Genomic DNA, 26,911 nt, shown 5'->3' on the forward strand with positions numbered 1-26,911 from the left:
AATAATATATACAGGTTCAATTGAAATTAAATACAACTTAAGAAAAATTCACAATAGATCCTCACAGGTCGCAGTGACGTCAGGAGCTTGCATAGCACTGATCCCCACCCCTAAGAATAAGAAAATTAAAGCTAGGACCAAAATAAATAGTAATTACTACCTCAAGACATGATCCGGTCTATCTTAGTATTTGACTTAATCTAGAAAGACGACCACAAAAAAATTCCAGATCTTGTCTCGAGTTTACAATGCGACAAAAGCGGGACATTGGTGCATAATATGCAGCATTGATCCGCAGTCATCTCAATTATAGCAGTATCTGTTATTTTTTTGACCCGTTGCCTAAATATCAGATAAGAAAATTACGTAAAATTAAATCTCAAAGTTTATTCTTAAAATTGGCGGCAATAAAATTTTCACCAATAGTGTCACTTCATACTCAGGAAATATCTTTCTATAAAATTTATTTTATTTTATTTTATTTTTTTTGCACCACAACAGGTCAGAAGCCCAATTACAGTGGTGAATTACATCACAAAACACCCAGGCTTGAGAAAAATCACATTGATTTTTTGTGTTCTCACCGGGAATCGAACCCGGAACTTTCCGTGAGTGAGTCAAGCGTCTTGACCACTACACCACGGAGGCCGCCTATTATTCTGGAACGAATCGAATTTGAGGATCATCCTTCGATAAAATACTTATCAGTTCTAACTAATAAAATCATAAATGAATCAAACGTTCGCAGATATATTCCCATATTGTGTTCTTCCATGCACTACGTTCAGTCAGTATTCACAATTTATCCTAGGGACACCTTGCCGATATTTTCTACCCTTATTTAGTACTATTATTTTCCTCTCAAATAGGGGACCATAAATATGTACAGCAGGCACGTGCGGTGACTTTTATCAGTAAGGATGCTACAAAAAATAATCATGTTCTTAATGTTTATTCAGAATTATTTAAGTTGTCCATTAGAAAAATAATAATTAATAGTTGACAATCAATAAATTGATAGAGCACAGGCGCGTCTTGATCTGAAGTTGTAAATTGTCTTATTTTCTTCTTCTTTTTCCACTCCTAAGTGGAGCATGTGGACATCACCAGACGACTCCGGGAGACCTTATCGTTAGCCAGCACTCTCTCCTCCTTTAACGTCAATCAACGTCCCTTAGTTCCGCCGAACAAAGCCATCGATGGTCTTCCAGGACGGTCCCCGTAGGTGTGAAAAGGAGATAAACAATATAAACATCAAAACACCTAAAACAAGACCCGAGACAATCGTTCTTAAATTTGCACCAAGTGTCAATAATGCGCTATTTCAAACTTTACAATAAACGTTATTAGAGTCGTTTTTTCTTTGCATTATACAAGTTGGATGCTTCTTATCTTTCCGATTCTCGAAAAAGAAATCTAAAACCTAATGAACCTAAAGCGCGTGCGCGAAAATTTGGACAACTGCTATGGGAACTAGACGCAACTCGACAAGCAGCATCCCGTGTATACAACAAATACTATCAAGAACAAGATACCTAGATATTCAGTACCTACGTTGATATAGAAAATACGCATATGTAGCTCAGTATGTATACTGAAGATATTGTTTGAATCGCGTGCACCCGAACCTTTTGCAGTGAGAATTTTAGGGATACATATTTGAAGGTTTTGTTTCGTATTTATAATGTTTTTTTTTTGTAAAATTCATATAATTTTTAAATTTTCAAGGGATGCGCCGCATCCACAGTATTTATGGGCGGAATGCGCCTAATGTACAGGTATTAATAAATCGTTTTCTCAGTTGAATCGCCGAGGTAATAAGCAAATATCCTTAGCGAAGGTAGAAAAAAATGGCCTGGTTTCAATATATATTTTACTGATGTAGATAGTAGATGTTTTATACTTTCTCCCGATTCCTGAAATTAAGTATAATATTTATAAATTCAGTGATTATGCAATACCGTTGAACAATTCAGTATCTAATTGTAATATTGTGATCTAATTCACTCTGTAAGCGGTATAAATATGGAATTCGGGTAGTGATCGTTAAAATACTCATGTTACTCGTTGATATTATTATATGAATAACCTTCGCTTCAATCCTCTACTTTGCCCACAATATAGAATATATGCCAATATTCTATTTCCGCTCTGACATTCATTGCTTATCGTGTTTGCTGATTTTAATACAAGGAAGACATTATTGATACTATTCGATATTATTTATAGAAATTTTACAAGCCTGTAAACATATTGATTACGATATTGTTATTGTAAAAGAATCATTCCTAATTGTTATCAATGCCAATATTAAATGCGGCACATAATAACAGGGGTCCAAGTCCATTTAGACCAATAATGATTCAGGTATGTTTAAGAGTTTATCAGCTACAAGGGTTTATCGGAGAAATCCTTAAAAAACACATGTCTGTAAGATAGTTAGAGTTTAAAATTATTTGTCAAATTATTAAAAATAATATTTTTAATTCAGCCCAGTAGAGAACCATATTTACCATCTAACTAAAAAAAGCATATTTAAGCTTCATAAAGAAAAGAAATAACTAAAATAATGTATGATTTATTTTATCAATTAAATATATAAAAATGTTTCTAAAAAATATTTAAAATAAATCAATCGTAAGGAAAGAAAAATAAAATTCATTTTATCAGGAAAGAAAAATAAACTATTATATCATGTCCTTGTATTAGGGTCTTAGCATTTTTAGCTACTGCTTCCCGTAGTGGCTTGGAGAAGCGTATTGTTGGAGCTTTTTGGTAGTGACAGGCCGAAACAAGATTTTCAGCCGATACTGCAACCGAATTTCGGCTTCTGTTCTGGTTTCGGCTGAAGCCGAAACCGAAACTTGTTAAAAAAAAGTTAAGCCACTTCATCACGCCCAAAATTAGGCGTTTTTATTGTTAAACCTGACGATTTCATTTAAATAAGTGCCAAATACACAATGAAATAAAAGGCATAAAGGAGTAAATTTGTTTATTTTTAGCGCTTTTTGGTTCGATGTTATGTTATGCATATAACTTATATGTTATATGTTACAGTTCTTCAATGTACGCTATAGGAACATTAACTTATTAACTATAAAGGAATTACAAAAATATATAGATATACAAAGTGGATTTATGAATGGAAGATGATGTATGGATCAAATATTTGCTCTGCGAAATATGACAGAAAAGTTTCTGGCTAAACATCAGAAACTTTTCTGCGCATTTGTCGATCTGCAAAAGGCATTTGATAGAGTCGACAGAGAGAAATTGTGGAAGGTTTTATCGGAGTATGGAGTAAATGGTAACCTGACAAGGGCTATTGCGTCACTGTATAAGGACAGCACAGCATGTGTGAAGGTGAATGGGTCATTCACATCGTGGTTTAATATTCCGAAAGCAGTCAAACAGGGATGTGTAATGTCACCATGGTTGTTCAACACATATATATATATAGTTGGATAATTTATATAGCGCCATTTTTGTGAAAATCACCTCAAGGGCGCTGTACAAATTATAAATATCCCAGTACGTCTTGCAGCTACAGAGCGCATGGACGGTTGGGATTCTAGTTCCTCGTTTTCAATTAAGATCAAAAAAAAAATATAACAGATAGGAGCTAGATTACAGGACGTCTTGCAGCTAGCAACATATACATCGATAACTGTATGAAAAAACTGAAAGATTTTAGAATGGGAGCAAAAATGAGTGGTATAACTGTTAACTGTCTTCTGTATGCGGATGATGCCGTGCTTCTTGCTAGCAGCAAAGAAGACCTTCAATTCTTGGTAACAAAAGTCTACGATGTATGCAAGAAAAGCGATTTGCTTATGAATGTTGATAAATCGAAAGTGATGGTTTTTGAAAGGGACGAAAATATAACTAAATGTGAGATCAGCGTGAACGGAGATATTCTGAATCAGGTAGAAGAATTTGTGTACCTGGGAAGTATGTTTACTAGGGACGGAAAGGCCGATAAAGATATTGAAAGGAGGGTGAGTGCCGGGAACAGGGTGAACGGTGCAGTAAAATCTACTTTGGTAAACAAATGTTTATCGCAGGAGGCTAAACTAGCAGTTCACAACGGAGTTCTAGTTCCAACTCTAATGTATGGGAGCGAAGTATGGAATTGGAAAAATAATGATGAAAGTAGGTTGAATGCTGTCGAAAAGCGATCCCTCAGGCGAATGTGTGGTAAAACGATGTATGATAGGTGCACAAATTTCGAGATCCGTGAAGTGTGTAAGGCTGAGACATGCATTATTGGCAGAATCAAGAAAGGGGTGCTGCGTTGGTTTGGACATGTAGAGCGAATGGACAGCGCAAGAACGGCTAAAAGGATCTACGATGCAAATGTTGATGGATGCAGAAAACGAGGAAGACCGAGAAAGACATGGCATCATCAAGTCCATCAAATACTTGAAGATGGACATGTCAAAAGTAGGAATAATCGGCGTGCGTGCATGAGAAGATGTATTAATGTAGAGGAAGCGAGGTCTGTATGCCAAGATAGAGTGTTATGGCGTTCTATCATCTCTGCCTACCCCTACGGGGAAACGGCGTGATGGTTTGTTTTTGTTGAATTACAAAAATATAAACATGAAAGTTCGTAGAACTCAGGAGAACTTATGTTGAGTCACGAACCATAATATGCGCCCGAGTACAGCCGAACGTAATTCGACATATCCCGACCGCAGGTTTCGGCCGAGCCGAAGTTTCAAGCAGTTTTTGGCCGAAACCGAAACTTCGGTCGGTCACTGTTTTTAAGGCGTAAGTGAGTTAATGTGATTATTAATTATATTAAAATCTGAAAGAAACAGCAATCAAAATAAAAGAAGAAATTGTTGAACTAAAATAATAAATCACCGAAATCCTAATATTTTATGGCTGTTTTTTTAATTTTGCCGAGACAAATAAATCTTTATTCCTAAACTGTTGATATTATTCGTTTAAGATCTCTTTCCCGCCCGTGAAATATGCATATTTATTAATTGGATAGAAAATTTCTGTTGCCGGTTCGTAATTTTATGTTAGCGTACATCGAGTAGTAAATGTAAATATGTACGTAGATTCTTGCGTCGAAATGTTCGTGATCTTGACAAAACATTTTTGTTGCGGTAGCACAGTTTATTTTCGTGGTGATGAAGATAAACCGCTTATGTCACATACAAAGACCTCCGTTCGTTTGTATGTCACGTATTAAAATGTCATCGACTCGGCTCATCGTTATTTTATTACTATCAACCGGTGTGAGTGCATTGCAAAATGTACCTAATATTTTGTTTTAAAATTAAGTGCAGTAGAGAGGGATTTTTTTTCAAAAAGAATAACTTCAATAAAGACACTAAATTAAAAGTACTTCATGTTGAAAATAAAATATTAAAATTTGACAACTTAGAAATCTTAGCAAATTAATATTAGAAAAAAATAATTAAAAACCAAATAAACAATATTTCTTTTAGTCCTCTCCTGTCTAGCTTCGAAAATATTGATATCAAATTACCACCCTTGTAAGAAGAAAAGACTTGATTAATTGGGTCCATGTGTAGTATTTAGTTAACATGATAAAAATAAAATAGGAATTAATCCATGAAAAAAATAATTATAAACCAAATAAACAATATTTCTTTTAGTCCTCTCCTGTCTAGCTTCGAAAATATTGATATCAAATTACCACCCTTGTAAGAAGAAAAGACTTGATTAATTGGGTCCATGTGTAGTATTTAGTTAACATGATAAAAATAAAATAGGAATTAATCCATTAGTTACGTAAACCTTGACGACGAAGCTTGTTTGCTTTGAAACCTTTGGAAGTGTTTAAAACAAAGTTGTTTTATTTATTTTATTATATGGAAAGATTAAAGTCTAGATATTTACAGGGCATTGCCTGTCATTGGTTGGTTTAAGTGGTCAGTTTGCACACTGTAAATTTCACCATTCTACCCATGTTTAGACATCCATATTTTTTCATCTCTTCCATCTTCCAGTTTTGAGAAGTAAAAGAGCTGAAACCTTGTGGTTCATCTGTCTAAATTATTTCGCCCACTAGGCAAGGCCTGAAAACACTTAGAATTTTCTCTTCAATCAACAGTATTTTGAGTATTTCCAAACGACGGCTTTTTTACTTCACAAAAGTAAATAGGTAGAAGAGTTGAGGAAATGTTTATGTTTTAACATAGACAGAATGGTTAATGTTACAAGTGGCCACTTAAATCAGCTAATGACATGTTATAAGCACTAAAAATGCCTGGACTTCCATATTTCCTTCTCAAAAAATGATCTTCCTCTCTGTAACAATGAATATTAATCTTAATAACTTGCTAGGTAGATAAATACAGCCTTGTCTATAAATATTAGGATAGAGGGTACCTACTCATAATATTAATACAAAAGAACTCAGTTTTTCCGAACTCCAGTCATCCGAATTGCTAAATATCCAGATCGTTATCAGGATATAAAAAATGTTCAATTAACTTTGCTAGACATGTTTAAGTACGTTTTAATGCGATTCTAATTCGCTGTATTATTTCAAAAGCAATAAAATCTAGGACTCAATAATCCAAATAGTTGAAGTTTTGCTATATAATGTTATTTCTATTTTGACAATTTTCAGAACGGATAAAAAACATTTTTGGAAAAAAACGTTTTTTTAGCCAATTTAATATTAGCGGGTAGCAATAGCATTCTTATTTTGAGCTTTCTTTAATAAGGCCTTACTTATAAACCTGGTTTATTTTACTACTATAATAAGGATGGTATTCTCATCCGTACTACCACTATTCCTGGGCGTAACTTCATCCCAGGTTTATAAGTAAAGCCCATCGTGTATTAATTTTGATTCGACATTTCGCCAATAGTAATTGATGTGCCGTGATAATTAGAATGCACGTGACGTATAGTGTCATAATCTTTCTGCATATAATAAGAAGCAGCAAGTAGTAAATAAACTCCCTAGGGGGTTGATTCAGTAAACTTGTCAATAAACATTTGTAACATTTTCAAAATTTTGTTGTTTCGTAAGCAGTACCTATCATCCCTTTCCGCATCTTATGGTGCATAGGGCATTGCATTGGTAACCAATCACCGCGTATCTTATCATTTTTGTTACATGAAGATAATATGATCAGTCTCACGCTTCAGGTACCAGTCCAGGGACTATGAAATATTCTAGTGTGAAAACACTCTTTTAAATAAATATTTCATATTAACTATGTCGGGAATTGAACCAGAGACGTCTTGCATGGTAGGCAAACGCGCTGATCATCACACTACAAGGCCGACAAAACAATACGAACGACAAAGCACTATATATACTGGTAAGATAATTCTGTACCTTAAAACTGAAATGCTGGAAGTCACATTTGGTCAATTGGTCAGGAGAGCGGTTTGAAGTTGTAAAACTGTTTCAAATGCATCTTTTGAAGTAAAAACACAGTTTATTGCTGTTTTTTTGGATTTATAGGATTTAGGATAAAAATGTATGTAGAATATTGAATGAAAAACAATGTTATTATAAAACTTTCTTTTGGCAAACACATTAAATTACGTGCCATTAATTATTTATGAAAATAACAAGCAAATATAAATTTAACGACATGATATTAAAAGCTATAAAACAGTCATTGAAAGTAAACAGTATGTGAAAAAAAGCAAAATAAAATTCTGAAATTAACGCAAAAGAAATGACATAATGGTTAAGTATGGTTGATTATGACAATAAGACTTAATCTTGTGCATAATCCCTCGCTGTGTCAGAGGTAGTTTGTTATAAAAATTGTGGAATTTATTCCGTATCCACTGCGTTAAGGCTGTAGTCTGGTAAAACGAACGCAAAATTAGGAAATCATACGATATTGCCATTTTAAAACGAATGTTTTATTTTAATCGCGCAATAATAAAAAAACATAAATTAGATAAAAAAAATATTTTTTTAATGTATTTCTGTTAAAAAATATACTAAAAAGTTTTATGTTACTAAAATATATTTACTTTTATTATCCATTTCAAATTTAGGTATCTGGGATTTCAATAAAGACTAAGTATTCAACTAAAATTAGTTGCAATAATTTAAAGATAATAAATTAAACATTTTTGACAAATTTCTGTTCAGGAGTCTTACTTTATTCAAGGCCATTCTCCCATTGTAAATATTCGATTTTTTATTATGTTTGTTCATTTTTAAGTCATTGTTTTTTGTATATTTGCATACGTTTATTTGTGTAAATATATATTTTTTTAATAATAAGAAAAACAGAGGCAATGAGGGAATCCTGAGGGGTGGGGACGACGTGTTGGCCTCAGTTCATACATTCTCCTCCCCCCTTAATCTGCATAGAGCTTGTATTCCTTGGGAATATTTATAATAACTTTCCTCTATGCGCAGCTGACAGAGAGTCTCCCAGGACTTTATAACAGCTGCGGGTAGATGGTGGGCTTAAGAATCTCCCCTCAATGAAGTGTAAGACAAAATTCATTTGTAAATAGAACCTGCCATATGTGTAATCAAAAATTAAATTGTATTGATATTAATAATATATCTTTAACTTCCTTTAAAAGTGAAATTTCCAAAAATAATTCAAGTTATGATGTTGCGCCTTGAATCCGCAGCCTATATTATGCAGGTGATGTGCAGTTCTGTATGTAGGCACATAATAAATGAACACTGTATGGTCAACTATAGTTGTATTATTTATTGTAATGTGCAACTGTGTGACCAATATTCATTTACATTTCTAGTAATATTATAAGTTTTGTATGATTAGTTATTTTATGTTATGTATAATTTTTATGTGACAACATTTACAATAACAATATTATGTGGAAGCCTCTAATTGGACTTTATGATATGTATTTATGGTATAATTGATTCTTATAAATGTCTGTTGGCTTTCCAATGAAATAAAATAAAAATAAAAAAAGACACTGGCACCCGAAGCGCAAGACTGATAACTTTGCCTTCATGTAACAGATGATCAATATACGCTGCATTTGGTGCCTTATGCACCACCGAGTGCGGATAGGGACATGATGATGATGATGATACACCGTTTGGTGTGGCTATGATAAAAAATAAACCAACACATTGTGATGTTACTCGCATATATTTTTTGCGAAGGAAGTTCAGGATTATAAAGAGTTTCTCGAATATCTAAAATAAGCTTTCCAAACTCGTGACAATTTTCAGTTTACGCTCCATGTTGCGTAAGCCACACTTTTAAAATCTCCTCAAGGCGGCCGCGGCCTGTTACCAAAAGTATAAATACCCGCCTCTTTTAAAATTTAAATCAACAGCTAATGTCAATAATAAACTGTTCATTTTTAATATCGGTTTTAAATATTTCATCGCTAATTAGTAACATGCTTTCGCGCCTATGACATGGTCATTTAGCAGCCATAAAATCTTTATATTGATTGAAATTTTTATTTCTTAATTAATTGAATTTATTATAAGCGTAATTATTGAATATAAATTTGTTAAATTAGATATAAATAAATTATTTTACAGCATAAGTTCGTTACACCGTTTGGCGTAGGCAAACGTAAACTTTTCTTCTGAATTTTTTTGATTTACTTTGAAGTAATGTTGGTCAAAACGCTTGACTTACGCCCGGAAGGTTCCGGGTTCGATTCCCGGTGAGAACACATAAATTAAAATGTGATTTTTTTCAAGCCTGGGTGCTCTGTGATGTAATTCACCACTGTAATTAGGCCTCCTGGCCTGTTGTGGTGCAAAAAAAAATGTTTAAAAAAAATGTAAATGTTCCGTGAAAAATTTAAGTCTTCAATCTTACGAAAAACATTTTTAACTTAATTTTTTTCAATGATAACAACTGTTCTGGATTTTATAAAATTTAGATCAATAAGTTTTTTTTCATTAATCAAATGTCCCCTTTTTGTATGTTAATCCTAGTTTTGCCTTACAAAAATAAAAAATACTTGAATTTATGTCAGTTTACATTAGTTATAATATCCGAATAATAAAACAACACCTTTACTTTGCACATTTTAGTATTATTGTTTTTAACCCTAGGGTGGTATCCTGAATCTTCTCTACCCCCTAGAGAGTTGTTAATTTGGGAACTTTTATTTTTTGCGTGCGACTATCCTCGCTTTATACATGGCAACACTGATGATTTAACGCCAAATATTAAGCTGTATAAAAAACGAAGAAAACACCTAATACGGTTTGGTTAATTCAACCTAATTTTAAGTGTTTTCGGTGATGTTATGCATTTTTGTTTTTATTTAATATTACTTTGTGCACTTGCTAAACACAAGAGCCTGACTCTTTTTTGACAAATTCAACCTAAAGTGTTCTATTTTTTATTTCTTATGTATTGTTAGTGATAAACAAATTTTTACCATGTAAAAAAAATAAGTTAATGCTAGATTCTTATTATTTTCGATGTTTTTGCAAGCAGTTAATCTTTCTTGTGATAAATTAACCAGCCCGTTCATGAGACATGAGATACATTTTAAAGGACACGGCGTTAATAGCGAACACAGAACTTAGTTGACTCGTGACTATCTTACCTAATTCATCATGTCACATTCTCTAAATCTTAAAACGTATAAATCAAAATGTAAAAATGCCCTTTGAAATATTTTGTTCCCGAAGTTTTTGATTATAACACGAAAATTATATAGGAAAAGTAATAGAATCTGTACTGTCTACCTAAATCTGTGATGCTTAAAATATATTCTCGTGTGTCTTCGTAATTCTTGATCTTAGTATCACAGTACCAGGATAACATTTGAAATCTTTCGCTCTTTCGAATTTATTGTTGTGAGAAAAGAGGTCTTGACCTGAGTATCGACCTCAAAGTACATGTGCATATCTCAAGACGATCGAGACATGAACAAATTTTTATGTTTTTTAAAAATGAAATACCTAAAATAAAACAATAGTTGTTTTTATCGCAATTACTGATTAACTATTCAATACTGATGAATCTGAATTATTACGACTTTCGTCGGTTACGAGCACCAAATAAGATAGGCGAACATTAGTCTATATTCTTTATTAAGTAAGTAATCAATTTTCCGCTGTTTTTTCCTGTATGATCAGTTATCGAAATGGAAAATAAATACGTACTTTTTAAATTGGTTTCGTATATAAATCTATCAGCGCAGCGGGCTCGTGATGCTAATTCGAGTAGTCCGTTTCCTACTCCAAAGATAGTCCAAAGGAAAGGTGAATGATAGAGAGTTCGGAATCATTCAGAAGGTACTTGTTTATAGATAGATCTCAGTGCAGGCATGATGATTAGAATCACTTTGGTTCGGATTAGAACGAATTTTCCGAGTGGTCTCGGTTAAGTACCAAAACGCTTCTGATACGAGGCATCATCCGGCTGGTGAGGTATGCGTTACTTAGTCACTTTTATCCCGCGACTTCGACCCTCGCTCGCGATCTAAACGCAGATGAGTCTCGTCAGGCGGGAATGTTTCGGGTCCTCTGCCAATTCGAGTGTGCTCGCTTCTATCGTGTCCCCAGTGGCCAGTAGTGATTTTACCGCCTTCGTCTTTCGAGCGCTTTTCCGCCACTTTTCCACCACGATTCGCCGCGTCCGATACCATTTGGCGTCTGTTTCGGGACCCGCGTCAGTCGTCCGACGGACAATCGAATCGAGCATCGTTCTATCAATCTGTTAGTTTGACACGGTTTTGGCATTTGTATCTACCGTCCTAACATACCCCAACAACGGTTAATCTATCGCTTCTCTCTTGTTACGTAACTCGTTTGTGTCGCGTGATATTCTGTGTTTGTGTAGCCGCGGTGAGCGGATGTGAAAGTTCCGGGTGAATATGCGATATAAAAAGTGTCGACGTTAAATGTGATAGCTCCGAAAGTTTAACCGGACGATACAGTTATTGTTTCCTCCGTACATTGGAAGTGCACGCGGTAAGATGCCTTGTTGCGAGTGCTGTAAGTCGGTACCGCCGATTCGGCCTCCCATCGATCTCAACAGCCAGACAGATATCCTGAGAGTGAGTTTCATAATCGAGGAATCATACTCTTACAAACCGAGTCGATTCATTGTTCCGTAATTCACGAAATTAGTAAGGTCGTTTGAACACACGAGTCGTATATTTGCAAAACCCGCGGCCATAGGGAGATTGCGGGTTTTGCAAATATACGACTCATTTATAAGGACACTTATTTGGATTGAATTAATAATCTTTGTCAAAATTGTTGTGCCCAAATGTTACGTATCGTCACTCTTACTTGTATAACGATATTTTAGCGTTTTCTGTTTTGACTATAAATAAAAACTTGTATATTCATACAGTGTTTCATTATTTGAAATATTTGTATATGTATATATCGAAGAAAAACTTCGCCACTGAAATAAACACTGTTTTTACAACAACCGTAAGTTTAGGACTTACGAGTTTGACAAGTTAGGTCGACGATATCTTTCAACAAACCCACTCTATTGTTTTCCGCGTGTCGGCCGCCGCGATGAGGTCAAACCGGACATAGCGTTTAATACAGATGCACAAATTATTTACCACAGCTATTTTCGCTTTGATTTTATTTTGGACGTATGACACTTTGCGAATCTCGAATTCTCGCAACGTCAAATTATTTATGCTATGCGATAGATTTCGCTGTATTCAAGTGACATCAAAGTGTGGAGGAATTAATCCAGTTACACTCAGTAAATCCATAACTCCATATGCTTTATGTGAATATAAAACTCGTCATCAGCCCGACTGTATTATAATTCTTTCATTGCTTCAAATTGTATTTCATAGAAATCATAAACTATTTTATCGCATTTTTGTGTAAGCCGCCAAGCTTTATTTTTACCATAGTATAATATAACTGGAAGCTAAAAATGTTCCCTTTTCATTTACCTAGATATATCTGTTAATTTCAAAGCAGTTCTTCACAAAAAATTTGTGAACTGACCCGGGTATGAAATGTATTTTCAGTTTGAATTCGATGCCCCTTTCCAAATCATTAAAATTTAACCGATAAATTGGAGATATTTGTTTACGTAAAGGTTAGTAGGTTCATTCTCGGATGCTATACCTAAGTGGATTTTGTCACGCGCTAAAAACATGTGTCACAATGGAGCGTGACTATAGAAAATGCAGAAAAAACCGAGTAATTGGGTGTCGTATTTTTGTTGAAAATCGAGGGAAAATATTTTTGTGGCAGGTAACATTTTTTTCAAACGACTATGAATTCGCGTGACATAATTAGTAAAATTTATTAACGTAAGCAAACCTCCGGTAACAATCATCATAAAACATACATTACGGATACCTCCCGAGAGCCTCAACCACGCTTGCCTACTTGACAAGGCACCGGGTTCTCGTGGTCCTGGACGTCCACGGGTGACGGTTCGTCTGAACTACGGGAGATGACAGTTGGAGAAACGGAAGCTGACTACAGACGAAGAGGCCTGGAGAGATTTCTTGGATATCATATGCTCCATCTAGAACGATGCTGATTTTCTTTTTACTTTGTCATTACAATAAGTTCTCAGTAGATATCGACCACGTCATAGTGTATCGATTAACCAAGTACTTGCCAAATATTTTAATTATTGTGTTCGTCAGTCACCGGTCATGTGAAGCATGTGTCTCGTGCCAATCATGTCTAATCACCCTCGTGTCATCTTGTCTTATGATGCATGGATACGTTGTAATAATAGCGGTGTGTCACATAGTAAAATAGTAAATATTGTAACTAAAAATGCGATTTAATTCGTTTACTACCATTGTTGGCATATGATCCGGTGTTAGATTATCCCTATTCAATATGATTTAATTACGGTTATTTAGAATTATGTAGGTTTTGACTGTTAAATAATTCGCGATTAGGATTACTTACATGAGATTTATTTTTCACTACTAGCAAGAACTTTAGAGATTAAACGTAACATATAAGTTCGGCGGCTGTCGGCGCGGAAAAAAGAACGATTTGTCTTGTGTTTTTATGTTATAATGTTTTTCTAGCGCTCTCTGTTATCCGGTCTCGCGTACTGTGCGATGTTCAGGCGCATAATATATATTTTTCTTTTATAACCTCCTGTCCCTTCCCTTTTTGACAAACCAAGCGAAACTTATAATTTATAATCGAGTAATTGTCCCGTGCTAGTGCCAGCCTTATAACAGGGGTTTAAACCCTCCTTTATGATGATCCTCATTTTCCAGAACGGTTATTTGAAAATTCCTTTTTAATTGAAATATATGAGTAAATCATAGGAACGCAAATGTCTTTTCAATTTAGAAAAAAAATATTAATCAGTGTACATGTGGAGGTCATAGTCCATTGATCGATGGCTTACACACACGTGCAATGATTTCACCAGAAATGTAGAGCAACAACCAATTATTATTATTGTTATTTTTTTATTTTTTTTGCACCACAACAGGCCAGGAGGCCCAATTACAGTAGTGAATTACATTACAGAACAACCAAGTTTGAGAAGAATCACATTTTATTTTTGTGTTCTCACCGGGAATCGAACCCGGAACCTTTCGTGCGTGAGTCAAGCGTCTTGACCACTACACCACGGAGGCCGCCAATGAAGCAAGTCATCATTTTATATTGAATACAATGTAACGTATTCTGCAAGACCAACAGTATTACACAATAGACATCCGTCCACATAAGAGCAACGTCCTACAGTATATTAACATCGTTATTACCACGGAGACATGAAGAACAAAGGAACGCGGCTTATAAAGAGACCACAGGGTATGGTAACGTTAGTCAGCCCAAAAAGTCAGCGCAACTAAGTCAGCTCAACTCAGTCAGCTCAACTCAGTCACTCAGTTCCAGCATGTAGTCCAAGTGCAGTTACTTCAACGCATCATCGTCATTACTCTCGTGTTCCGTAAAAGTTCCATATATTTATTCGCCATGTAATAAATACGCATTCATCACCCTCGTGTCTTCGGTCAATCTCCTACTGAGATGGAGCTGCAACCTACCACAACGTAAATCCTACCTTCACATAGAACTATTGTTGTATTAAGGTGTTTCGTGCTTTTTTTTAAATGCGCTGTCTTACAAAAACCTATGTAATATAAATAAATCTTCCCAATGGAATGTTTATTGCATAGAATTATAATATTTATTTATGTATTTCACAGTTTTAAAATGTACAGAGTTTCTTTGTTTCAGGTCCCGACTAGCTAGGAAATTCCGGTTTTTAGGAAGGACCTTCTTTTTTACATGTGTTTTTTTATTTATTTCATTAAATGATGCTTAATAAATTCAAAGAATAATAATTACATTAGAAAAATCAATATAAATATAAATTAGAAAACACTTAGGTAAAAACAATAAAATCATAAATATAAATTGAATCATAAATATAAATTAGAAAATATGCCATTAATAGTAAAGAAATGAGACATAATTATTATTAATTAGAAAACATACCGATAATAATAAAAAATGAAGCACTAATACACATTATAAAATATAGCATTAGTAATAAAGAAATTAAACAAAAATATAAATTGGAAAACATACCGATAATAATAAAAATTGAAGCATAAATATAAATTTGGAAATATATCGTTAATAATTAAAAATTAAAGAACAAAAATAAATTAGAGAATATACCATTTATAATAAGAAAACTAAACATACGTGTAAATACTAGTTATTAATAAGAAAAATAAAACATATGTAAATGAATAAACATAAAAAGTTAAAATATAATATACAATATAGTTTATTGTTTATACTATTTTACAAATATAAAGTTTATTTCATGTTGTCATATTTGTGTTCATGCATTGGTTAGACAAGGCGCATACTCGTATATCAAAAACATCTCAGACCCTACGATTACGCACTAGATATACAATAAAAGCCAAATATAAAATTAATTGCATTTCAGGCATTGAACACAGTTCGTAATTCTAGAGTGCCACAACTAAAAATGTTTAAAACTGAGAAAAACGATTTCGAAAATTTTAACATTTGCAAGTTTTGACATGTAATATATTATCAATTACGATTTTTTTTTTTTAACATTTCAAAATCTTTTTTAACACTTTATACATTTGTTTTGACTGTAATATGTTAAGAGTGCCATTATGCCCTCGTACGCGGTTTTAATGAAATTTTTTATCATGAAAGTTTGGCACAGTGTACCTACTACAGTTCCAAATTATATCAAATGTCATACGTACATACAACTTAAAACGTAGATTTTTTTTACTTATGTGTTTTATGGGTCTACTATCTTTTATGCAATAGGGAAGAGTGCGAAGGGAGGCGGTCAAAGGTTGGAGAGAAAAGTAAAAAATTGATTTATTTATTTCGATATAAAAAATACGATTTTATTAGGTTATGTGCATTTCAGCTATTTGGGTAAAAACCCGCGTTGAGCGGACATGTGAGAAATAATAATTTAATACGGAATTCATCATTAACATACAAATTTATATAGTAATTAATAAAAATGTACAATTGACAAAATGAATACGGAATAGTGATAAATACAAATCATTATAAAAGTGCGTAAATATGATATGTAATAAATTAAATTGACATAGTATAATTTGACTTGTAAATAATTTAACGACTAAATTCATTTTTCTATACAATTATAGTTTGATCATTGACCTATCGGCTACTTGCCACAGATTTATCGGTTTGGCCGATGCTTGTGATAGTTTTCTGGAGCATTCAGCGGCTCATTTACTTATCACTCTTCATTCGAACATAAACTGCTTAGTTTTCAGCTACAAGCTTGGCACATTCGGAGGAATAATAAAGATGTCGCCTTTATTACGACGGTGTTAAATTTTCATGGCCCACTTTCGTTAGGTAACGTGTGCGTGTGTTGCTCGGGCATTCTTTGGCTCCGGGTATTTGAACTTTTACTCGACGTGATCTACCCACAAAGACTCGAATCATTTGATTTATACACTCTCTCGGTGTAACATACGTACATTACAAGATGCGTGACGCGACGATTCTCACGGTGTATTTTGTTATGTCCCAAATATTTTAACATTAATAGCATTTAACACGACTCCCGTGCCTTTACGAACTACAAAGATAGTAGTCAAACAAAACTCTATTATTTTGTGTAGTAGCTGTAGCTATTTGTTCAATTCAAGTTCGTTTGAATCTCTGATCAAGAAAAAATCGCTATTTTCATTCTTTTTAATATTTTTTTTTATCTGCGGTGCAATCTACAGCGTGTCTATTATAATATATTTGACATATCGTGATCACTGTATTTTGGTAAGCCGAGTGTAAGAGGACATATTCGCGGCTAAGCTCAAGCGTTCATGCATGACTTATACCTTGACCCTGAAAATGTAAACATAAATTGCCTTCGTTGTGAAATTATGATTCTTCATTTACCACATCCGCTCCTAAGCGTAGTATGTGAAAAAATCCTAGGCGCCTCCAGGATACCCTATTGCCAGCCAGCATTCTCTCCCCCTTTTGCGTCAACCCTTCGTCCCTGAGTTGCGCCGAATAAACCTGGAAAATCGTCATCGATGGCCTTCCAGGGCGGCAGTATCCCGCAGGTGTGAAGAAAAGGCAACTTGAGTTAGGGCTCTCCCGAGGCATCAGCAGCACGTGTCCAAGCCAGGTCTACCGCCGCACTCTCGAGACGTTCGTTATAGGAGGCTGCTGCGCCCGTTCTAAAGCTAAATATATATTTTTCTTCCGTTTATGATTTTTTTAACGTACCTACTTTATTATTTATAATGTATAATGATAAAATAAGCTTATATCCCTACTTCCATACTAATATTATAAATTCGAAAGTGCGTTTATTTTGTTTGTGTTTTCTTCACGTATCAACGGAGCGACCGATTGAAGTACAGTGAAAAAAGTATGTAATGTAATATTAACAATGAGCAACATTATTTGAAAATAAGTAGGCGGTAACTTCGGACGTGAAAAATAATTAATTTAAAAATTCATTCTTTAAATTTCTACAATTGACTTGCTCTATCTACGGTTAGTTAGGGTTCGCCTTTCGTTTCGGTTTTGTAGTAGGATTTTGGATTTGTAAACAGAATGACGATGCTACGTCGCCATATTTTCAAAGTGATAGTTGGAGGACCGGCAATCGATCAAGCTACTTTCTATCCCGACAAAATATATCCTTCCATCGGGAAAATTCTTATTGCCAAACGACGAAACGAATTGATTACCGAACTAATTTCCCCTTAATACAACGCGGGGAAGCCACGTGTAAAAGCTATTAACTAATAATTAGCCGCGCTGTCTTTGATAAATTTGCACCTGTTTACTCCGTACGATCATCAAAACACTACACACAGCGAGTCTGTGTTGCGTTTATAATTTTATTGTATTATGTATTTTATTTTATTGCGTTACTGGTGGTATAAGTAAATTAACAGATATTAATATAAACGGCAATTTTTTAGACATTTTAAAACAGAAAAGTGCGAATTACGCGTTAGGTACATAGTACATACATAATATATGCCATTTATATATTTTATTTAAACTTCTATGCCGTCGCTTCCAGCTTTTGTATTTGTTGTTCCTTGGCGCGTAACACTGCCATTACTATTACCTCTGATTTATTCAAGTATCCAAATACTCCGCAACGTGCAAGTACCGTTCGTGTAATAATGGTTAGAATGTGAGTTCGTCCGTAGTCGGTGATCTGTTTTCCGTGCTCTGTTCTCTGTATAATATGTCACGCTGAAGGAAGCGCGTGCTCGTGACACATATTAGATGCTTTGGGAAATATTTCAAGAGCAGTATTGCTGGCAACCTGTTGAATTACCTTGGCTGCAGTCCATTGCCACTGCGATTATTATCAATATTATGTACCTACTCTGCTAAGTAAAGGGAAGTCTGTCAGCTAAAAGGAATCTCCGATGACAGCTAAATATCCTTTTATTTCCACAACATGGGATCGCTTAGACTTTTAGTATTGAGGAAATTATTTTTGGTCCGATGATGTGTTCATGAAAATATTTCGACTCGTGTCGAAATAACATACACGAGATGAGTGGTTCGTTATAATTTATTGAAAGTATTTTAAGAAAATACTTAAGTTAGATTCAAACAGTGTTTTTTGGCGTATATTATATAAATTCCTATATTTCCGCGCTGCATAATTTTCTTCTAGAACAGTATTTCTTAAAGTGGGCGATAATAGCCCCCGGCAGGCGCTGAAGGTCTTCAGGGGGGCGGTAGAAAGCCAGAGAAAATTGGGGGGCATTAAGGCAGTCTAGAGGGGCACTGACTGATTTTTTTTTTAAACTCGAAAAATATATGTTTTATTTTATTCCTACCTTGTTTTTGTTTTATTTATCACGACTTTCTTTGCCCGTGTGCAGTATTTGTGTAATGGCAATAAAGTTCCATTATTTTTTGCTAAACGCGACCGAATGAATTATATTTACCTGATCTAATTTGCTCAGTACGAATTTGGTCACGTGATGTAAACGGTCACATGATGCAATTGGCATTACAATATTTTGAGTTTGTCGAAATGTTTGTAGACAACATACTGTATTTCACCCCCTAAAGAGTTATTAAGACTTTTCTTAGAGAGAATTCTTGTATTAAACATGGTGTAATAGTAATGTAATAATTATATATTCGAATAATTTACCTCTTCCTACTAAGTCCACTTTTTAAAATAATGATTTGGATAGTAGGTACTATGAACGGGCTTATAACAGTTCAACATTTTTTAAAGTTCTCCCATTATCTTTTATTAGGCTAAATATTTTTGATTTTGTCTTACAAACCTTAAAAATATGTTATTTTTAAAGGTAATAAACCTGTTGCATTTGAAAAAGCTGAGTGGAAGACAGATCTACCAGCGTTCGTTATTAAGATACTCTCGTGACCTAAAACTTATTATTAATACGATTGTATACTTGATTTGATTCTTTGTGAAATGAGTAGGTAGTAACCAACCCTACTTTATTTTAAAGATATGCTCTTAATATTTACATTCGTGCAATTTTTAAATAGCCCTTTTGATTGATGAAAAATCTCTCTGTAAATAGTAAATAGATAACACTGGGCATTCTAGAGTTTTTAGAGTAAAATTAATTTGGAATATACATATTTGAATAAATAATAACAAAAGTAGGCAGATTGTCCCTAGTCCCAGCAAAAAAATATTAATATTAATATTATATTATAAGATTCTAATATTGTATTATCTATATATATATATATATAATTCCTCTGTACGTGTGATGTCACCGTACTCATCCTAAACGGCGTAACCGATTTACGTGCGGCTTTCAGAGAAATATAGATCTTTGCGCTGTGCGTGTTCGTAGATATTAGAATCTTCAATCGAAGATGTAAAAAAAAAGTTAGGAGCATAAATGTTTTATTCATCGATCTACCAGGGTTGCATTCGAGGAGAATGCATTTGCAAAAAAAATGGAAAGATGTTGTTTTTTTGTGTATAAAAAAAGTTTGTTTTTGAATGTTTACAAACAGCATTTGTTTTTTGTGGATCTCAATCAGATTCTTTCCTTAAATTCCTTATAATTTCTACCCATTTATTTCTTTTTATTAGATTTTTGGTAACACTAAAATAATATTAAATTCAATACATTAAAAAAAATCGTATTCCTACATAAGTACACCACTTTGTTGGTGAGACGACCGGAGTTTGACGTTTGCAAAAAGAATGCCATATTTGAAAAAATATTTTATTTATGTTTTGGAATTCAACCATAAACAAGTATCTACTTAAATTCAATATTTTTTTTAATATCAACAATTTTTAGTTTTGGAATTTAATTACAAACAAGTACCTAGATGAAAAATATTTTTCCAAGATGATAGCAGGCAAGCCAACGTTCGGGCAGGACAACGTCTGTCGGGTCTGCTAGTATTTATATATAATAACAGAGATGATGAACACTTAAGAGAAAGAAATATAGAAGTCTAGGCATTTACAGGGCTTATGATCTGTCATTGGCTGGTTTCAGTGGCCGTTTTACACACTGTGTAACACTCACCATTCTGCCTATGCTTGAACATCCATATTCATCCAATCTTCCATCTGTTGATCTTTGTGAAGTTAAAGAGCTGAAACCTTTATTGATTCGGGTGAGATTCATATGATTGAATTATTTCACCTACATACTTAACTTAACAATTTTTTATACTTTTTGGACCAGTCGAATTCATAAACAATGTTTTGAGTTTGTCCAAATTTTTGTATACCAGGACCTGGATTCAACCCACTCTGGATGTATTAATATTATCACATCAAAACGGAGATGAAGGCTACTTAAGAGACAAGAATACAGAAGTCATTGAAATAGTTATAGAGATAATATTTTGTTTAAATATATGTATGTAAATGATGTAAACAATTTCACGTAGATACGGATGTTCAACTTATATCACAATATACATAATATTTTTGCGTAATATTTAAATTTAAAAAATACATCAGTATCCCAAAAAACAATAGCTTCGTTTAAACCTCTATTAGATATTATTTTTGAAACTTATGTTTATTATATTTTTTTTGTCGGCGTCACTGTATGACGTCTTTATGCTGGACTTTTTATTTACTTTACAATTATTTTTTGTCGTCGGCTGATCGTTATATTTTATATGTTTTTAAGAACATCTAATGTATCGTGTTTGATGAATTACCATTGGCATAGAAAAATCAAGTAATAAAAAAATAAATATAATGCTAGAACATCGAGTGTTTTATGTTGATGTTAGGTTCTTTTAACTTCGTCACTGCTTTTACATAATTCATTTAAAGTTTTTTATGCATAAAGGTCACGTGTATGATCACACCCCGCCACCCTCGCCATCTCTCCGCCCCGGGCCCGCCCACCAGTTAGGGCTGGGCGGCGGCCAAACATAACGATGATGTCGGGAACTCAAATGATTCCTGAGGCTAAACATCTTCAATTAGACACCCCTGTACTAGAATTACTCAAACGGTCACTAGCCATTTCGACGATTTTGCGAAATGCGTCGGTGTCAGTTGGGTAATTAGAGAAAAAATAAACACATATCGATCTTTGGGAATCGTTATTTAAGAGTTCCAAATGCATTAGAAAATGGCTGATCAAATGCATATGGAAGCTTTTTATGAGGAAATATAATAACCATAATGATATTTTTGATGTTTGAAGCACTTGCTTTGTGGAACATTATTATTTAATATATTAAAATAAAAACACTTTATTTTTATGTACCACGTATATCTTTATAATTTGACTCTCTACTCTGCCCTCACTGTGAAAATTTTATGTGTTATGTTAGTTTGTAATTAACCCTAAAGAAGGCCTTCTAATAATACTAATACTATTGCCGAAACTAGTATGTTGTCAAATTATAAAAATATAAGTGGTACATAAAAACAAAGTGATTTTGTTTTAATATATTAAACATTATTACACTATTTTACTATTAATATTATAGATATAACAAAATCACAACATGGCGGCAAGCAGCGCCATCTATTATACATATTTGTACTTGTTTATAATGAATAAAGTTGTACTGTAACAAAACTCAGGGAAAAATATTTCATAAACACAAGTACTTGTGCGCATTGCACATGCATTTCTTTGATAAATTAGCGCTTTTTCTATATTTCAACTTTCGTTCAAATACATCATTTTTATCTAGTAACAATGTATTTCCATACAGAATCCTCAGTAAAAAGCCTTATTGTCTTGCTTTTCATGTTTTTTATGCAATGATAAGTGTTCGTGGTTTCTGGCTGTCAAAGGGCACTGTACAATATTTTAAAAATATGTATGAAGGTAGATAGTGCAGTACAAGGCAGGTGCGGTTAATATTTGATGGCTTTGGTTTTCTTTGCATGACCGATCGTAAAAGCTCCCAGAAGGTTGTAAATATTCCTCCAGTCAGGTTAAACAACGCTTATTGCACACGGTACTTGCATTGTTTGTAATAATATACTTTTATTTCCTTATAAATAAAAAGGAATTTTATTGATGTACATACCTATAGTATTTACAATAATTATCAGGTAAAAAATAAACCTTCATTATTAGTTACGCTACGGAATGAAATAAAGAGTTTGCTGCAAACTACTGTTAAAGATTCAAGTTTGTTACTTAAAAATCTTGGTGTAAGTTCATTGTAATTTACTACAGAAATTAATATCGAGTTTTTTTTTTCTTCATAGTCTTTATTCAATAAAATACGCATATTATTACATTATAAAAAGAAAATAAACTATTAAAACATATTTTGCCCCGATAAACTATTAAATAATAGTTTGTCATCGGGTGCTCAGACATTAGTTTTAATTAATAATCAAATAAAAAAAAGTGGTACTGAAATCCACAAATTTAGAATAACCAGTAACTGGTTTCATCGCTTTCGCGAAATTTTTGAAACTGGTATCTTTATTATAAAATTAAATCCATTTGCACTCGTACGAACAGTAAATATAACTAGTGATTGAATTGAATTATTTTTGTTGGAAGGACCTTTTACATGGAATTCTTTATTCTTACTGTTTTTGTATAAATACGTTTAATCAGAAACTAAATATTCGCAAAAGCGTTTACACCGGTCACTGGTTATTCAAAATTTGCGGATTCAGGTATCACTCGTATTTTATTTCTATTATAAAAATGATGCGATAAATTTATTTTTAATTTTTTGCAGATGAAGATTCCGACCAAATAAAAAACCATAGGAATTGGCAACTTTAAATGTGTAAAGGTCTTAATCAATATTAGTTTTGTTTCTTCTTAGATTTTTTTCCATTCATTATAAATTTAAGTAACAACTAATTTTATATTTGTTTTCAAAGGCACCCTACAAATGAAATTATATTAAAATACCTTAATTCGACTTGATTCCTCAAAAAAAAAAAATTCTTCCTCATCTTCTCATCTATACTGTAGGCCATTGTTTTAATTCTCGATTTGTTTCATGAAGCCAAAATTAGTAGTTATTTTCACCTTAGAAGTCGGTCCATGAAAATTGTTAAAAAATTAGCATTTTAGATAGGTAATCATTTTAATGATGTATATTGTTTTTAATCAAACTAATTTGCCAAACATCAACATCCTTTTTTTAAACTTAATGACGGCATTGGATGAATAAGTTATAATTTGAAAATTGAAACAATGTTTTGAGTATGTCCAAATGTTTGTAGACAGGCTGGATTTCGCTCCCTAGGGAGTTAAGAGAAAGCGCGGTCTCATCTTTCTTCATTCTAACATATTCCCGTATTTTCTCCCTGGATTATGTTTACCATTGGCGTGACCTTATCGTTTTTTTGTTGATAAATTGTTTATTATGGAAACTAGGACCATCCTAAAACTCTTAAAAGAACCCGGTTTTATCTGCCGTCTTTGGACGTACGGTACACAAATACGATAACTATTTTTGAAAAACGCAAACGGCACTGAAACAGAAAATTTCATTCTGATACTCTTAAAAAAAATCATATCGATTCAATTTTGGGGTGTGGAAAACGGGACATCGAACCGCCAATGTTGACAATTTTGGCTAGGCATAATCAGTCTGACGTGCAGTTGTCTTTCTTTTTCGCACAGGATCGGGGAGGCGTTTGCAAAAGAGTGACAAACAAATGTTTAAATTCCCATTCATCAAAATTCTCAGTCACCGCACAATCCTCTTAAGATATAAATTTATAACATTTTTTTGATAATAAAATATAGAAGCCTATCCATTTACGCAGCTTATGACCTGCCATTGGCTGGTTTAAGTGGCCACTTTTAACTCTCTAAAATCACCATTCTGTCTGTGTTTAAACATCCAAATTTACTTAAATCTTTTATATGTTTTAATTTTTCTAATTTTATGAAGTAAAACAGCTGAAACCTATTTATGTGTGTGAGATTCATCTAGCTGAATTTTTTCACATACTAAGCAACGCCTGGAAACACTCCCAATTTTTATTTTTCTTACACCAGTTAATTTATTCATCAATGTTTTGAGTGTGAAATTTCCTATACAGCACGTAATTTATTATAGAAATAAAAAAAGAAGAGACATTATAATATACAAACATTAATTTCTTCAATTTCCCTCAACATGCTAACTGAAAAGCTTCGTGATGTATGTTCGTATTTAGTTTATCTTATTGTATTTTGTTCTGGTGACATTCTAAACGCTTTTTGCTCATATTTACCGAATAAATTATGGCAACAAAAAACACAATCTTAGCATTGCCCATCTGCCATGTATTAATCAACACGTGTGTAGCTTACTTCTTGGGGGAGTATTCTAGAAAATTTGCGAAAATAGCTGTCGCCATTTCTACTGGCGCGTGGCAAAATGTGAACGAGAGCCAGGGTGACACTGAAATAACTAAGCGTGTTTACAAGGATTTAGACACTCGAAATATTTTTGTTGATTTAAACAACTGGGTTTAAGAGAGGTACCTTTAAAGGCTAAAAATATTTTCGCGAAATAATTCGGAAAATTCTTGCCTACATCAATCATTTACTTTACAAAAATCAATAAATTAGATAAATAAATTGACGATGTTTAAAGGCAATGTTACACATTAAAAGATAATCGCGTAACCGGGGTGGACCGTGGTGTTGACTATGATGCTCCCTTTATGCTCTAGAGTTTCGGTTTCGTTTTTCCCAAGCCTGGGTATTTAGTGCTGTAGTTGGGACATTTGTCATGTTGTGAGGCTAAAAAATACTGCGAAATAAACTAACCCATATCATAATAGAATCAGTTTTCTACTGACATTTCTTGGAGGAACTGCATTTTAATTATAATAATAAAAATACTCATATAGTTTTATTCCACTTTTATTTATAAATATTTACCGGTGACCGGGTTTCGTCGTGACCGACATCGTCAGACTGGTGGGAGATTAAACATTTAAAGCACTCTTCGCCACTACGATTACGTCACTGACACGAGGTCCAGTGATATAATGTAATAGCGTAATGCGCTTGGAGCTACTCGACAGATTTTGGATTTTATTGTGGGGGCCCATATTGCCTCCCTACCCCATCATGACCTACCTTCCCGTGCCGAGCACACTTAATAATATACTTTTTTTTAATTGTTTTAAATTTGAGGATAAACAAAGAAGACTAACTTAATAAACAGAGGTAATTAACAAATATTCAGACAGTTTTAAACACTACGTATTTATGTTTATAATCAATTTATGTACATCTATATTATTTATATTACAAAACGAACAATGAAAATAACAAAACCTAACATAAGCTTAAACACTTGTGGAGCAGTTGATTCAATATCGGTTTGGTCGAATGAAACAATCCATTTTACTTCTACCTAGCTCCGCTATCCATTTTTTATAGCCTTTTTAAACATTTCAAAACAAGTTACTAATTGTTTTCATATATAGTGGAAGTAGGTTATAGATTTTAATTGAATAATACTCAAAATTCCTTTGTCCGAAAGTGGTATTAGTTTGTATTTGTTTAAGTTGTCTTTATATTCCATTTGCTTTTCCTTTATATTACAGAGCTCTTGGCCTTGTAGAGATAGGGATAGGTTTTTTTTGTAATATCGCTATCCCAAAGCAATAGTAAGATATACCCGAAATTTCCGATTTTGAGATACACGTGCAGATATTTCAAGAAATTAAATAAATGGATGTTTTCAAAAAATAAAATATTGAAGTTAGATTACCTACTTGAAAATAAAGTATTTATAATCTACTTCGAATAATTTAATTCAGTCAGACCTTTTGGACACCTCTAAATCCGATTATCGCAGAATACGTTCTTCAGAAATATCTCACTGTTGCTTTGGGCTAGCGATATGTATATTTATATATATAAATAAGAACTATATGCATGCAGCATGAAAATCTGCCTGTTAAGACTGGTTTAAACGCTTCTGAAGTGGCTATTTCGACACTGAGAACAAGGTGCGCTCCCTAAGACCAAAAACAATTGAGGA

The 26,911-nt window shown here is 33.4% G+C and overlaps 1 protein-coding gene across 1 annotated transcript in view; it reads left to right on the forward strand.

Moving 5' to 3' along the window:
• Positions 1-11,505: 11,505 nt before the first annotated feature.
• Positions 11,506-26,911, forward strand: part of LOC148277789 (long-chain-fatty-acid--CoA ligase 5) — a 50,159-nt gene continuing 34,753 nt past the window's right edge. The window contains exon 1 of the mRNA XM_088232393.1: positions 11,506-11,994. Coding sequence (XP_088088519.1) covers positions 11,914-11,994 — 81 coding nt within the window. The 5' untranslated portion in view covers positions 11,506-11,913. The remainder of the gene's footprint in view (positions 11,995-26,911) is intronic.

Source organism: Micrasema longulum, unplaced genomic scaffold (assembly GCF_059751315.1).
Source record: "Micrasema longulum isolate JH-2025_06_02 unplaced genomic scaffold, ASM5975131v1 h1tg000979l, whole genome shotgun sequence".
NCBI lineage: Eukaryota > Metazoa > Arthropoda > Insecta > Trichoptera > Brachycentridae > Micrasema > Micrasema longulum.